This window comes from Eleginops maclovinus, chromosome 5, assembly GCF_036324505.1.
Source record: "Eleginops maclovinus isolate JMC-PN-2008 ecotype Puerto Natales chromosome 5, JC_Emac_rtc_rv5, whole genome shotgun sequence".
Taxonomy (NCBI): Eukaryota; Metazoa; Chordata; class Actinopteri; order Perciformes; family Eleginopidae; genus Eleginops; species Eleginops maclovinus.
This window is the reverse complement of record NC_086353.1, coordinates 667,050-683,033: the sequence shown is the minus strand read 5'-3', so window position 1 is coordinate 683,033 and position 15,984 is coordinate 667,050. Positions and strand designations below refer to the sequence as shown.

Sequence of the window (15,984 nt, the reverse complement as noted above, 5' to 3'; positions counted from 1 at the left end):
CCTGCTGATGTTCAGGTGTATATCAGTATGTAGAGTCTCTACTTTAAAGAGTCCTCTCCCGCTGATGTTCAGGTGTATATCAGTATGTAGTGTCTCTACTTTAAAGAGTCCTCTCCTGCTGATGTTCAGGTGTATATCAGTATGTAGTGTCTCTACTTTAAAGAGTCCTCTCCCGCTGATGTTCAGGTGTATATCAGTATGTAGTGTCTCTACTTTAAAGAGTCCTCTCCTGCTGATGTTCAGGTGTATATCAGTATGTAGTGTCTCTACTTTAAAGAGTCCTCTCCGGCTGATGTTCAGGTGTATATCAGTATGTAGTGTCTCTACTTTAAAGAGTCCTCTCCTGCTGATGTTCAGGTGTATATCAGTATGTAGTGTCTCTACTTTAAAGAGTCCTCTCCGGCTGATGTTCAGGTGTATATCAGTATGTAGTGTCTCTACTTTAAAGAGTCCTCTCCCGCTGATGTTCAGGTGTATATCAGTATGTAGTGTCTCTACTTTAAAGAGTCCTCTCCCGCTGATGTTCAGGTGTATATCAGTATGTAGTGTCTCTACTTTAAAGAGTCCTCTCCTGCTGATGTTCAGGTGTATATCAGTATGTAGCGTCTCTACTTTAAAGAGTCCTCTCCTGCTGATGTTCAGGTGTATATCAGTATGTAGAGTCTCTACTTTAAAGAGTCCTCTCCTGCTGATGTTCAGGTGTATATCAGTATGTAGCGTCTCTACTTTAAAGAGTCCTCTCCTGCTGATGTTCAGGTATGTATGTATCTCACTAATCCTAAATCCCAGAGAACACGGACAGAGCCTTACTGATTAAAGGGTCAGTTCACTAAAATGTTTAAAATGACCCTTTCTGCACATTTACCCCTCGGTGTGTGTGCAGCCATTTTGAGATCTTGCCTGAAAAAATGTTGCTTGTGCATAAATACCAATCCTCCCTCTCGCTGTAATAACGTAATACACTTGCTGGCAGAATTCTAGTGTGTGTGTGTGTGTGTGTGTGTGTGTGTGTGTGTGTGTGTGTGTGTGTGTGTGTGTGTGTGTGTGTGTGTGTGTGTGTGTGTGTGTGTGTGTGTGTGTGTGTGTGTGTGTGTGTGTGTGTGTGTGTGTGTGTGTGTGTGTGTGTGAGTACTAAAATACTGCTGAATACCGGTTTTTACTTTACCTGTGTGTGTTTTTGTGTACCAAAACGTACTTGCACATCGATGCATTAGTTGGTGTGTGTGTGTGTGTGTGTGCCCGCGTACGGGTGTGTGAGTGTGTAATGGTGTGCTTTGAGCAGCCGCCTGCAGTGGCAAGAGGAGATAAACGGTGAAAGGAGGTGTGTGTGTGTGTGTGTGTGTGTGTGTGTGTGTGTGTGTGTGTGTGTGTGTGTGTGTGAGTGTGAGGTCAGTGTTTTTGGCAGAGTAGGGCTTGGTTGTGGCCATCAGAAAGCCATTTTAATTAACGAGAGAGGAACACAAACACACACTTTTTTTGCAGCGGTCACCAATAACACTGCTGCCAAAAATGTCTACTCTCTAATTGCTTCTGAAAAAAAAAGGAATAAAGTGGGAGACGGAAAGAGAGAAAAATAGGAGGAAGAAGAGAGGAAGAAAAGGCAAGGAGTAAGAAGGAAGGGAATAAAAAATAAATATAATGAGAGGAAAAGTGTGAGGAAGAAAGGACCATCAATCAAGATAAGGAGAGGCAGAAGAGGACAGCACAGAAGGAGAGACAGAGAAACAGAAAGAGAGAGACTGCAGGGGGGTGAGGGAATGGGAGGAAAAGGGAGAAACAGAAACATACACACACACACTCACACACACACCCACACACACACACACACACACACACACACAGAGGGAGTGTTACCTTCTGCTTTCAGCAGGTTGTTAGGCCAGCAGAGTGTGTGTCTGCTGAATAATAGATGCTGTAGCAGGGCAGCATGTAGCCCCTCCCCCCCCACACACACACACACACACTGAGCAGCATCTATGTGTTGCATTAGGTTTCTGTAAATTGATTTGCAACAGAATCCAGCAAGTTGTCCGTACTGTGGTTACTCTGTCCAAAGGATGCTAGCATGTTAGCACGGAGCTAGCTGTGCATTGTATGCCAGATCTTACACTATAGAGAGAAGACGTTTGTAAACGATCACAACTTAAATGTTAAAGAAAATAAAAAGTGTCTCACTTGCAGATAAATGGGGACATGGGTTTTATAAGCTAGTTCACTTTTTTGTGGTTAAAGGTTTTGATAAACTACTTCTAAAAATTGTGCTATATTTATATTTACAACGTGAACCATCCAGACCAGGAAGTCCAGAGAACAGAATTATGACCCAAAACCAGAGGTGTGAGAAGTACTCAGGTCTTGTACTTGAGTAAAGTAGATGTACTCAGATCTTGTACTTGAGTAAAGTAGAAGTACTCAGATCTTGTTCTTGAGTAAAGTAGAAGTACTCAGATCTTGTTCTTGAGTAAAGTAGAAGTACTCAGATCTTGTTCTTGAGTAAACTAGAAGTACTCAGATCTTGTACTTGAGTAAAGTAGAAGTACTCAGATCTTGTACTTGAGTAAAGTAGAAATACTCAGGTCTTGTACTTGAGTAAAAGTAGAAGTACTCAGATCTTGTTCTTGAGTAAAAGTATAAGTACTCAGATCTTGTACTTGAGTAAAAGTAGAAGTACTCAGATCTTGTTCTTGAGTAAAAGTAGAAGTACTCAGATCTTGTACTTGAGTAAAATAGAAGTACTCAGGTCTTGTACTTGAGTAAAATAGAAGTACTCAGATCTTGTACTTGAGTAAAGTAGAAGTACTCAGATCTTGTTCTTGAGTAAAGTAGAAGTACTCAGATCTTGTTCTTGAGTAAAGTACAAGTACTCAGATCTTGAGCTTGAGTAAAGTAGAAGTACTCAGATCTTGTACTTGAGTAAAGTAGAAGTACTCAGATCTTGTACTTGAGTAAAGTAGAAGTACTCAGATCTTGTTCTTGAGTAAAGTAGAAGTACTCAGATCTTGTACTTGAGTAAAGTAGAAGTACTCAGATCTTGTACTTGAGTAAAGTAGAAGTACTCAGATCTTGTACTTGAGTAAAGTAGAAGTACTCAGATCTTGTACTTGAGTAAAGTAGAAGTACTCAGATCTTGTAATTGAGTAAAGTAGAAGTACCAGAGTGTAGGAATACTCTGTCACAGTAAAAGTATTCTAAATGTTCCTCCAGTGAAAGTAGAAAGTACTCTCCTCTAAATGTACTTAAAGTAGCAACAGTAAAAGTAGTCATTGTCTGATTGGTCCATTTCAGAATAATATCTCTGATATGTTTTATAATGATTGATCATTAAAGTGTTCTCAGAGCTGGTAAAGGTGCAGCTAGTTTGAATGGCTTTGTATACTGCAGGGTAGCTGCTGGATTTACTGCAGGTGAACTACAGTCTGATTTAAGGGCTGATTATATTTACCATCAGTAATCCTAATCTGCCTAGCAACTAAAGGCGATAAATAAATCAAGTGGAGTAAAAGTACAACACCTACCGCTGAATCTACTTAGTGACTTTACACCACTGCCCAAACTGAGCTCAGAGGTTTGTTGTACTGACAGGATTTAAAACTTTATCTAATATTTTGCTCTGAATTTATATTTTGGGATGTTTCTCTCCAGTTTCCAGTGCTGCAGTGTGAGCACCTGTGTGTGCGTTGCATCAGTTTGTGCAGTGTAGTTCAGTGTGGTCTTGTTAGTGTGCACTCCTGAGACTGACCTGTCTCATCCCCTCATGTCAACCAGCATCCTCTTCCCCCTCACACACACACACACACACACACACACACACACACACACACACACACACACACAGATGCCATCCTCGGGCCATAGTGTCAATGTCAACGTAGCATCTGGTAAACACGACAATAGACACGTACTCCCAACTGACACACACACACACACACACACACACACACACACACACACACACACACACATACACACACATACAGGCTAACAGGATAATGACTGGCCAATTAGGCGCAGGCTTGATCTGTCTAGATGTATCCAGTCATCTCAGCCCCTCCAGCGGCCATTACTCAGGCATGGACACACACACACACACACACACACACACACACACACACACACACACACACACACACACACACACACACACACACACACACACACACACACACACACACACACACACACACACTGCAACAAATACAAACACACTTGACTGGAAGGAGTGCTGTGAAAAGCTGGCTGCTCCACCAGGCGACCTCTGTGAGTCAGCCTGGTGTTTCTGTGACTGTGTGTGCGACCGTGTGTGTGTGACTGTGTGTGTGTGGAGGCATTCTATTCCCACACACACCTTCTTAAAGTTTCAGTCCCCATTTGTGGCCAAACACTGAATTTAGACAGGTGAGTAAACATGTGTGGGAGAGAAACCACCAAAAAAGCGTAATAGGTTTTATTTCAGTAGAAGTACGTGTGTGTGTGTGTGTGTGTGTGTGTGTGTGTGTGTGTGTGTGTGTGTGTGTGTGTGTGTGTGTGTGTGTGTGTGTGTGTGTGTGTGTGTGTGTGTGTGTGTGTGTGTGTGTGTGTGTGTGTGTGTGTGTGTGTGTGTGTGTGTGTGTGTGTGTGTGTGTGTGTGTGTTTGTTTTCTGATGTTGGCCTTAACTCTCGCTGCACTCCGTTTGAATGGATGATCCTCACCACCATCATTGCTAACTGCATCGTCCTGGCTCTGGAGCAGCATCTTCCTGACGGAGACAAGACACCTCTGTCTGAGCGACTGGTAACACACACACACACACACACACACACACACACACACACTTCATACAGCCTTCACATTTCCCTGCAAATATCCCAATAAACAAACTCCATGTGAACAGAAGAGGGGCCACAATCTGTCCCTGACCTTTCTCTTTATCCCGTCCCTCCCTCTTCACATTCCACCTCTCTAAACCTTACTCCCTTTCTTCATCCCTTCTCCTGTTTTCTCTCCCCCTTTCCTCCTCCCCTGCAGGAAGAGACGGAGCCGTACTTCATAGCCATCTTCTGTTTCGAGTCAGGGATAAAGATTCTGGCTCTGGGTTTTGCGTTACATAAGGGCTCGTACCTGAGGAACGGCTGGAATGTCATGGACTTCGTGGTCGTGCTCACTGGGTGAGTCCGCACTTATATCCTCTACTGTGTGTGTGTGTGTGTGTGTATCATACAGTGTACTAGCATGACATCCTCTCTTTTCTGTTCTCCAACACACTCAGACTGACGCAGCGGAGGTCTGGTTTGACAAAGTGTACGTGTGTGATCAGGGCCCACTCCCCCTCAGTCAGGGCTCCTTTAATGAGGACACACACACATACACACACACAGGCTGGATCAGAGCAGCACTGCAGGGAGCAGCTTCCAGGGCGAAGTGAAATGTCACTTCTCCCAGAGATGGGGGAGCGGGGGTTGTTGTTATGGCAATATCAGAGAGAGTTTCCTCCATCCCTCCGACTCTTTGTCCTTTATTATTTAAGATGCATTGCATTGATAGACTTAAATGCCTAAGCTCTAACTGTGAAAGCTAAACGTCCTGCAGACTCTCAGTATTACTCACTCAATAAAGCACCAGGGTTTCTACTAGAGCGTCACATCTGTAACTCTTAATTTCCTTGGGCAGGGAAAGTGTTGTTATAAGCACATAAATCAATCGATTAGTATTTATACGAGTGTACAAATTACACATGTGTCTCATTCAAAAGGAAGGAGATGTAAAATACCTGTGTTTCTTCTTTTGGACCTATAATAATAATTTAAAAAGGGCCATTAGAGTGCTCCTCATTACACTTTCCCAGTGTAAGTCAATGGGAAAAAGTGTTTCCGGGCCCAATTGCATCACATGACTGACCCAGAAGTTGTAGTGCCATCGTTTGGCCACTGCAGACATTTGCTTCAATGCACGGTGACCTTCCTGGGGGCTTGTGAGGGACCCCCGAGTAGCAGGTGTGTCATCGAATCAAACGCAGAAAGTCCAGTGGAGCTTTGTGCATTTTTTCATTTGTTCTTACCAGGATGATGGTGCACCAGAGGCTGTAATGTATTGTCTTTAATGTATATACATATGAAGTGTTCATTTAAATTGAGTCCCTTTTGGTTTTAACAGAACTGCTCACCCCTACATCATTTTAGTGAGTTGCTGCTTTAACTCCTGGGGGGATTAATAAAGGTGCATCTTATCTTATCTTAACACAAAAGCGCACACAGTTGCACAAGCTTGAGGAAACCTATGGAAACAACTTCCACAAAAGTGCCTTTGTGTTCCTTTTTAGGAGATAAATACTGTCTTTATTTACAAATGATACGAAGCGTCGCCACTGTTTAGCTATCTAACTCAACACTTCCTTCTCTCACAGCGTCGTAGGTACATGAGGTAGAAAGGGAAATTAAGATGAGTATAACATATGAAGAGAATCGTCTACTTTAGGTGCATGGTTATAACCTAATTGTGGGATTTGAGAGCACTCATTTAGAATGTTTCAACCACTACAATCAAAACACCCAATGGGAGAATATTGCATATTTTCAGTGGAGTTTCTGAGGAAAATCATGCTGTTGTATTTCGCTTAGTTGACGCTTTTAAGCAAATCAGAGTTCCTTTTTATTAATCCATCAGAACTCAGCGAAGAGAAATACTGATAAAGGCCACAGTGAAAGAGCGAGTTAAAATAAGTGCATTTAACTCATGAAACATGCAAACTTTGAATATGCCGAACCCTCATAAGTGCTATAGCATTGGGTTTAAATTAGTCCTGTTTTGAGTCTCAGATGAGGACTAGTGTTGGTCTTTTCAATTTGCAAATAGATGTATAGAGGCAGCCCTGTGAGACATGAAGCCTCTGCTTACCACAGCAGAGCGGTACTACTGCAGCTAGAAAACAGAGGGAGGAGAAAAGGAGGAGGAGGAGGAGGTGGAAGAAGGGGGGAGACACGTGACAATGTCTCTCCATTCCCCTGGGCTCTGGATAACAGGACAGAGAGAGAGAGGGAGATGGAGAGGGGAGGGGGAGATACAAGATGGGTCTGGCTGCTAAAGAAGGCGTGAGAGGGACGGGAGCAGAGAGGAGGTGAACCACAGGAAGGAGGGAAGAGTGATGGCTTTGGGGGAGGGAGGTGAGAGTGATGTATGGAGAGAGTGAGAGTACGGGAGGAAGGATGGGAGGAGGAGAAGGAGAGGCAAAGATGGAGATGGAATAAGGGGGGAAGGGAGAGAGAGGGAAATGAGAAAGAGCAAACGCCGAAAGGAGCCCTGTGTGTGTGTGTGTGTGTGTGTGTGTGTGTGTGTGTGTGGCAGCGCTGCAGTAACCTGCTTTTCCCTGCTCCCTATGATCAATCACTCAGCACAGCCTATATAACACACACACACACACACACACACACACACACACACACACACACACACACACACACACACACACACACACTTTAGTCCTGTATGTAGATTATGTATACACTCAATTACCATGCATGGCCCACATTGCCAATTACAGTTATGTTTCAAGCGTTCATGTTTATTCATATAAAACATTTTAAATTGAATTCAAGGTTGTTGTGTGAACACAGAAGCCGGCTAACGCTAACCATGATTCCGCGCTGTGTGTCTGAGAGTGTGTTTATATGTGAGGACCAGTGTAAGACCTTGAAGAGGAGACACTTTTTGGAAACTTAGCTTGTCTGGATTGAAAGCAGACAGCTCATTTCCCAGTGCTTTATTCCGCTAAAAAGCAGACTGATAGTTAGCAGGTTAGCTAGCTGGCAAATTCCGCCATGCTCTAACAATACATCGGTTACAGAATATGAGTCATTAGTAATGTAAGGCAAATGTCAATAGCAATGAGCTTCAGTGTTTGGATTATAGGCAGTAGTATTAAGCTCTCTGTGCTGTGGGACGTCACCACTCCAATGCTAAACCCAACAATGGGGCGTGGGCAGCTTAACTCTTCAACGCTAGTTAGACATTGCATAATTGGAATGAGTATTTTACTCGTGTTCAATTTTTCTAGTTCAGACTTGGTTTATACACTGCCCGGCCAAAGAAAGGTCCCCAACCTGTGGGAGGCTGTGCTCTGATCCGGGGGGGCTGCAGTTGGTCTGGTCTAGGTTCAGCAGTGTGCCCAAAGAATAAGGTCAGCTGACTCCCTGAATATACTGAAGGACCAGGTTATTCCATCAGTGGATTTCTTCTTCCCTGATGGCACGGGCATGTTCCAAGAGGCCAATGCCAGGATCCATCGGGCTCAGATTGTGAATGAGTGGTTCAGGGAGCATGAGACATCCTTTTCACACATGGATTGGCCCCCACAGAGTCCAGACCTGAACCCCATTGAGAATCTTTGGGGTGTGCTGGAGAAGACTTTGAGCAACGTTCCGAATCTCCCATCATCAGTACAAGATAAAAATGAATGCAAGACAGAAATAAATGTTGTGACGTTGCAGAAGCTCGTGGAAACGATGCCACAGCGAATGCGTGCCGTAATCAAAGCTAAAGGCGGACCAACGAATATTAGAGTGTGACCTTTTTTTTGGCCGGGCAGTGTAGCATCTCTTTGACACTGAAGGAAAACTCTTGCTTCATTTGCATGTTTAACATTTGCTTGATTCAAAAAGCTTGTTTGTGTCTCCATGGATATAGTACGATCTGGTTCTCATACATGTCAGTAAAAGTTGTTCAAACAGTGCCTACACTTGGTTGCCTCCACGTTGGATGGCCCACATTTAAATAATTTCTTAGAAATAGTTATTTTAGTCTTTGAAAATCATGATAGAAGACTTTTTCAGACACACAATACCTTCATTCGTCCGACAGAGGGGACATTTTCATTCATCACGGCAGAAAGAGCCAAAGAAATCTCAACGTTATACCCAAGATACAAAAATATATACAATCATTACACAATTATTTTAATTAACGTTGGCCCTAGTTCAAAGTTTCCTGCACTACCGTGATCGACCACTTACAAGAATTGGAAGCATGCTGACTCTGTGAACTCCACATTTCCGTTTAAACTACAAATACGGCACTTTTTCAAATGCATTTCCAGTGGATCCTCATGGTTCTCAGAGGATGAACCCTCCCCTTATCAACGCTCTCTCTGAAAACTACAAAAAAAGTGGACGGAAATGAATTCAGTTGCAACAAAACCAGCCTCTTTGCGCCGTCATAGAAACACTGTATAATGTAACCTGTTATGGTTTTATGGTGTTTGTCCTCATTCACCAAAATAAAACAATGGTTTCCAGTCATATAACAGTGCATGTGCTCTTTGTTACCGAGGGAAAGTTACTGCGGTCGACCAGTAGGTTGAATTGGCAGAAGGCAGACTGAAAGCACTCCAAATTTTTAACTAGGCCAAAATTTACATTTTTTTTTTTTACAGATGATGGAACTAAAATTGAAGCAGGTTCCCACACTCATGATCCCAGAGTGATGATCCTTCATATGAAATAATGACCTCATTACTTGTCCTGTAGTCTAGCAAAGTATATGCTAAGACTAACAACTGGATTTGTTTCTGTGAAATAGCTTTGATAACAAATCAAAATCAGTAAGAGTTTAATTTCCTTTAATTTGACGTATTAATGCAGTCTGTCTCTGTATTCCTCTGTTCCGCTTCCCGCTTGGTTTTTGGGAGTGTGTGCCGTGCAAGTCGTGACTGAGAAGGCTCCTGCCACTGTGCTGTGGTGTGTGTGTGTGTGTGTGTGTGTGTGTGTGTGTGTGTGTCTGCTGACTCCCTCTTTGGCAGAGACACACTAGAGAGAGAAATACTTGATGAGGGCCAGAATTAATGAGAGACGAAGAGGAGAGGGAACGCGCACACACACACACACACACACACACACACACAGCGACCAGTGTATTTAGTATTCAGAGATGACAGCTCATTGATTTTTGGTGCCCTGCTGTGACGTCACACAGTAATCTAATCATTTACTGTAGACTCCGGGCAGTCAATGAGAGGACAGAGCAGACGTCCCTGTGACTCCTCTAATGGAGGTTAGCATGGATGGGGTCCAAAAATAGACCCTCATCGTACAATATATGATTTAAAACGCTAAAATGCTTTTTTGTTAAATGCATTTCCAGGTTGGGTGGTTTTATCTTGCTCTTTGAGATGACTTATAAGATGTGTTGCAATGACTTACCTCTTGGGGAACTGCAGCAAAAAATACAAAGCTTGAAAGGAGGCTTCGACAAGTTAGCTTTTCCTTGGAAAACAGTGGCTATAATTGAAAACTGCATTACAGGAGCTGATATGTTTCAAAAGGATATTCATAAGTGAATATTTATTCCCTGTATCATAGGCTTTTCATTTAAAAAAAGAGACTTATGCATCTGTGAGATAAGTCTGCTTTTCCTGAAAAATCCAGGTAGTTTGAGAACACTTACTGCTGTTTTGAAAGATTTTCCATAATCAATTTAATACCAATTAACCATCATCAGATGTATCAGGTTGGCTCCTATGCTAAACAAATGTCCTTGCTGAGTTTGTATGTTAAAAGCTGCTATGTATTCAGGATGTATGTCCTTATAATATGACTTTCCACTATTTATTTCTGTTGTTGTTGCATTCCCTTTTGGCACATTTGCTCCTTTTTCTCATCTTGGCTTGACTTTATATGTAGTGGTGTCGCAAAAAAGCACTGTGCTTTTGTTTGGTCTGAACACACATTGCGAGACACATGTTGATGATGACGCTCAGTTGAATATAGTGGGTTTAAACTAAAGCAGCATTATGTTATCTGACTTTCAAACTACATGAACTTGGGGTCAGCAATGGGCATAAGGCACCAACATGGACAGAATTGGTTCTACTGTCATCAAAGTGGTCATTGTCTGTTTTAAACTCAGTTCAGTTTATGTATGTGCAAGAGATAGAAACTTCCTTTTTGACTCTTATTGGAGAGACCCTAACCCCTTGGAAAATGTTAGCCTCATCAAGGGGACACAAGTGGCACAGTCTCCAGTGTGTCTGCCAAAGACACCAGATGACATCAGGACTGACTCACTGCAGGGACGACTCACAGCTGAGCTTTGCGTCAGAAGCGGGACAGAATATATTAAGCTGGTCTTCATAAAGATATGCATCCAGCTGTATTGACTTGGACAGTCAGAAATTGTTCTATCAACGCACATTGAGCCATGGGAAGCTTCCAGGGACGGGATGGTTAATTAAAGAAATGCAAATGCAACGCCAGTTCATACCAGAGAAGACAAACATCAATAAGATGGTGTTTACTTAAGTTTATTACGTAAGACGACAGAACTAAGTAACCTTAGAAACAGAAGAAACCAAGATGTTTAGTATTGAAAATAAGATAATGAGTGAAGATGTACTTTATTGATCCCAAATTGGGACACTTTGTCGTTGCAGCAGCATAAAAAACAAGGCATTAACATAATTAGAAATGAAAAAGATTAGAAATGAACAATTCTACAATATAAACATCTCAAAATACTATTCAAAATAAACCAGCATTAGAGAGAAAATGTGTCCTCTGCTCAGAGATTTTCCTTTGTAGAGAAACCCGCCTTTCAATAAGCATATCCAGGCGGTAGACCGGCAGTCAAAGTGCTCAACACATGACCACGTTATACTACTTGTGCTACGATACGATATACTTTACTCTCCCCGTAAATTTCCCGTAGGAAACTTGTCCTGGATTCTGTCCTATAGTGTCATACAAACTACATAGTACTCGATATAAGACATTAACATATTAAAACAAGACTTCCACAGTTTCCACATACACTAGTTAGACGCTTTTTATCCAAAGCGACTTACATACAGTACTCTCAATACTATCGACTATCCCCACAGGAACTTGGGGTGAAGTGTCTTGCCAAGGGACACAACGACATGCTGACTGCAGTGGGGATTGAACCAGTGCTCCCCTGATCCAAAGACCAGCGCACTGAGCCACACCCTCATACTCACAGACACACCAACTGACAATGCCGACCAGTTTCACAACCCTCGTGGCCAACATTTAAACTATACCTTACATTTCTTTGTTGAGAAGCTTAAGGGAGTGTTTGTAGTGGTTTAGCCTGCTTCGGTGGACCCTACACCTCCTACCTTTAAAGTAAGAGGATGTAATAACCCCCATACCAGGCAGAGTCTTTGGTCCCGATCTGTAGTCCGCTGATAACATCTTTTTTGTGTAACTGTAGGGGGAAATTGTTAATTTTTGGCCAATCAAATAACATTTAGCATCTTATTATGTTACTCCCCAAGCTCTTAAACCTCCCTGCTGTGATTGAAACTCCAGCTAACTTTGCTGTGAATCAGGTCGCTCTCCTTCGGTACGCACAGGTGTTACAGTAGAGTACAGTACCTCCTCTGAGAGAGTGCTGTACGAACATCGAGCGAGGAAATTAAGTCAAGCATGGAGAGAAAATTGAGGTCACACAGAGAGAGAGAGAGAGAGAGAGAGGGGAGGGTACCTGGCTGGAAATTGTCCCTCTGCCATCACTTCCATTATCATTATTGCTCTGCAGTCATTTACAGACTCATCACTCTCCTACACGTTCTCCTATACCCTCCAACTGCGTGCCCCCAACGCTCTCTGCTGCACACGAACACAGCACTCATGTAAAGGGTGTTAGGTTGCACAAGCATCGTAATGGCCGCCTGTTGGAAACTCAATGAGCTGTTCTGATATACAGAAGTAATAGAGCAGGTGGACATTATGAGTTTCTATCAAGTGCATTCATTTCTCTATCAGGACAGGATATAGTTTGCACCATATCGTTCGCAGAAGGATCAAATGTAGGCTGTGCTTATTCTGACAACGAGTCTGACTAGGATTTAGGTTGGGTTTCAAAGGATAAATTGCATACTTTGTTTGTTCAAATGCATAAAATTATCTTTATAGAGGGAGGCAGGGACAGACATATGTGGTATAGAGTCTCTGAATCACACTGGAAAGAGCTTGAGATGGATGGGTGGACGTGGACTACGAACAATCAACTTGCTTTCTTTGAACCGTTACTGTGATTGTCTCCTAACCAACCAGTTGTCTTGGAGCCTAAACCAACTCACCTTTCCCACAGTGGTGGTAGATCAGACATTGGTCAGATGTTTTGGAAGGCACTGATTTATTCTGAGGACTTCAGAGAGAGTTAGGTGCTGCAAGTTAAATATACCTTGAGAACTCAGTACAGTCATTGTACTGTGGGCACTAAACTGTAGGTGTCCTGTGTTACAGAGAGCTATCATCCGGTGAACAGCAAGTCATTCCCGTGGGCAAGATCAGACCGTGGTCATCAGCATTTGTGCTGTTGACAGACTAAATCTTGTTTGCTCATAGAAAGCAAAACAGTTAGCTTTGAAATAAAGTTTGGTTTAGGCTTTTCTCTAAAGGATAGGATGGAGTTTGACATCAAAGACGTTGACAAAACGAAAACATCTTTGGCTTAAATGAACGTTTTTAGGAATTAGGTGGAACAAACACTACGTTCATTAACAGTCCGAAAATCACAGTTTCAGTTTGGTGTGTAAACAAAGACTTGGACTTGTTCTCGCCAACAGGAAATGTTGGTTTCTTTTGACAACCTAAAACCCCGATCGATTCTTCACTTGGGTTCATTTCACAGATCTTTAAAAACCACAACAGCCTTTTACCACATTAGTGGCAGCCCAGAAACTGGTCAACGGTTTTGTAATGCGCTGATTCATCACATATTCTTCTCATGTAGGTCTGAGGACTTCAGTGAGAGTCAGGTGCTGGGAGTTACATATACCTTGAGAAAATCTTGTCAAAAGCATGTCTTGGTTTGGATCAGCACTCAAATAGTTAGTTAGCAACTTGAAAAGCAGAATATTGACAGACTAAATCTTGCATATTTAAATCAGGAAGCTTCCTGTGCGTGTTGATCATGTTGTCGGCTCATGGTTAGCAACACTACTGTCTTTGAAGTAGAGTTGGATTGAGCTTGAGGAGTTAAGTGTGTTAATTACTCTGAGGATTAAATGGAAGTATCGCTGTATTGAAAATACGGATCAACTTGTGCCTTTTAAACTAAATATTTCAGCCTTCTTCAGTGTGAGGTTTTGTGTGCACCCACACACCCTTGTGAACAGAAATAGAGTCACAGACACAAACGCACACCTACAGACACACAATGGGAGGGCACCAGGTCCAGACCCGTTCATCATCGCACCCACAGTGGTGACGAGAGTGTGTCCTGCTTAAGAGTCCTTGAGCAACACATCTAATCTCAATCTGCCTCTCCCTACCTGACTCCTGACTTCTTTGTGAGGGATGGAAAAAGTTCAACTATAATGAAGTTTTCTCCTTTAGTTCATCAAATACTTCTGGTGACTTCTGGCAGCCACTCTGTAATGTTTTTGACCCAACTCGTTAGAAACCGATCTGCCTCTCGAGCTACTTTTTTAGACTTTGTTTGTTACTAACTTTGTTTATCTGACGTTAGATGCTGGGAAGTGAGCTCTCCTCTTTTAAACAGCTTCTAGCTACAGCTGGACACAAGGATGATTCGATAAGTGAGAAGGAACCAAATAGAAAAGCTGTCCTTGAAACCAAAACAAGAGGCTAAAAGAAGCTAAAAGGAGCTGATGCCGGGTGCCTTATCAACTAGCAACCCCTTTCACATTTTTGTATTCAGCTTAATCAACATTAACATATACAGAGAATGTATACGACACAAAGTTAGTTGAAGGAAGGAGGCAGAAACCAAAGCTTGGAAAGAAAAACGACCCTCCGATATCATCGTTTTTATCAAAGACCGGAAGATTATTAAAAATAACGACAAAATGTATGATACGTTTTAAAATGTAAAAAACTATGTTAGAGTTTAACCAAGCCAAGATGAAGAGCTAACATAATAATGAAATACCCAAAATGAAAGGAAAGTAGATTAACCGCTCTGAATATAACCCTATGTAATCATTTTAGAGATCAAACAGACAATACAAGTCTGAATGCAATCATTTGATGCATTGATAATCCAACAGTATGTTTTACTGGAGCCTTAACGTATAGATACTTAGATGGAGTTAGGTTTAGGGAGTTTATTGTCCATATAAAATAACAGGAATGCAGAGAAATTGCAGCCCTACATTACTTTAGAGCCTCTATTATAAACAGGAAAAGGCCCTACATCCCACACAAAACTACATGGCCTACACACACACACACACACACACCGAGAAACAAGGACACAGAAGTCCAGACGTCGTGTCCCCATGAAGTCGAGGAGTCATGCTGGCAGGAGACGGAGGGACAGGTGGGCCAATCAGCCGGCCGGTACAGAGAGAGAGAGGTGAATGGAAAAACTGGAGGAAGATTAGAGACGGGAAGTAATGACGTGGGCGAAGAGGATTGTCAATGTGTTTAAAGGACAGGGAAAAACAGGTCACTGCACCAGAGGATAATGTGACTGATTCTCGTATCTTTTGACAGCTTTTGGTTCAGAAGTCTTACGATCAAGGTGCTCTTGTGCGAAAGATTGAAGCTCTTGGAATGTTTGCAGAGAAGCGTGCACACTCAGCAAACCTCCCCTAGATAAATAAAGGTTAATAAACGTATATTTGATTAAAGGACAGAAGGGTGCGTGATGGAGTAAAGACGTAGAAGGAAAGATGAGAGACGATCCCTGCTAATCAGCCACCTTCCTTTCTCCTTATCTTCCCTCTGAAGGAGATGCACTGAGGAAAGGAGAAAGGGAAGGAAAAGTGGAGGAAGAAAGGAATGAAGGGAAAATATGGGAGTTTGGTTGGGGGTGGAGGTAGGGAGAGAGTCCATCAGCTGAGTGTTAGCACTCTGCTGAGATCAGCAATAATGCGAGAGCGAGAAAATGAAGAGGAAGGGGGGATGAGGATGGAGAAATGTGGTCAGAATGAGAGTGCTTGCATCCTGCCTCTGCCAGCTTCAGCAACCAGCAGGGAAAAAAAAAGGGGAATGAAATGAGGGATAAAAAAAAGATGTTTGGATGAA

At 42.5% G+C, this 15,984-nt stretch overlaps 1 protein-coding gene across 1 annotated transcript in view; it reads left to right on the top strand.

Moving 5' to 3' along the window:
• cacna1ab (calcium channel, voltage-dependent, P/Q type, alpha 1A subunit, b) overlaps positions 1–15,984 on the top strand; it is a 120,616-nt gene that overhangs the window by 25,466 nt on the left and 79,166 nt on the right. The window contains exons 2-3 of the mRNA XM_063884379.1: positions 4,666–4,771; positions 5,006–5,145. Coding sequence (XP_063740449.1) covers positions 4,666–4,771; positions 5,006–5,145 — 246 coding nt within the window. The remainder of the gene's footprint in view (positions 1–4,665; positions 4,772–5,005; positions 5,146–15,984) is intronic.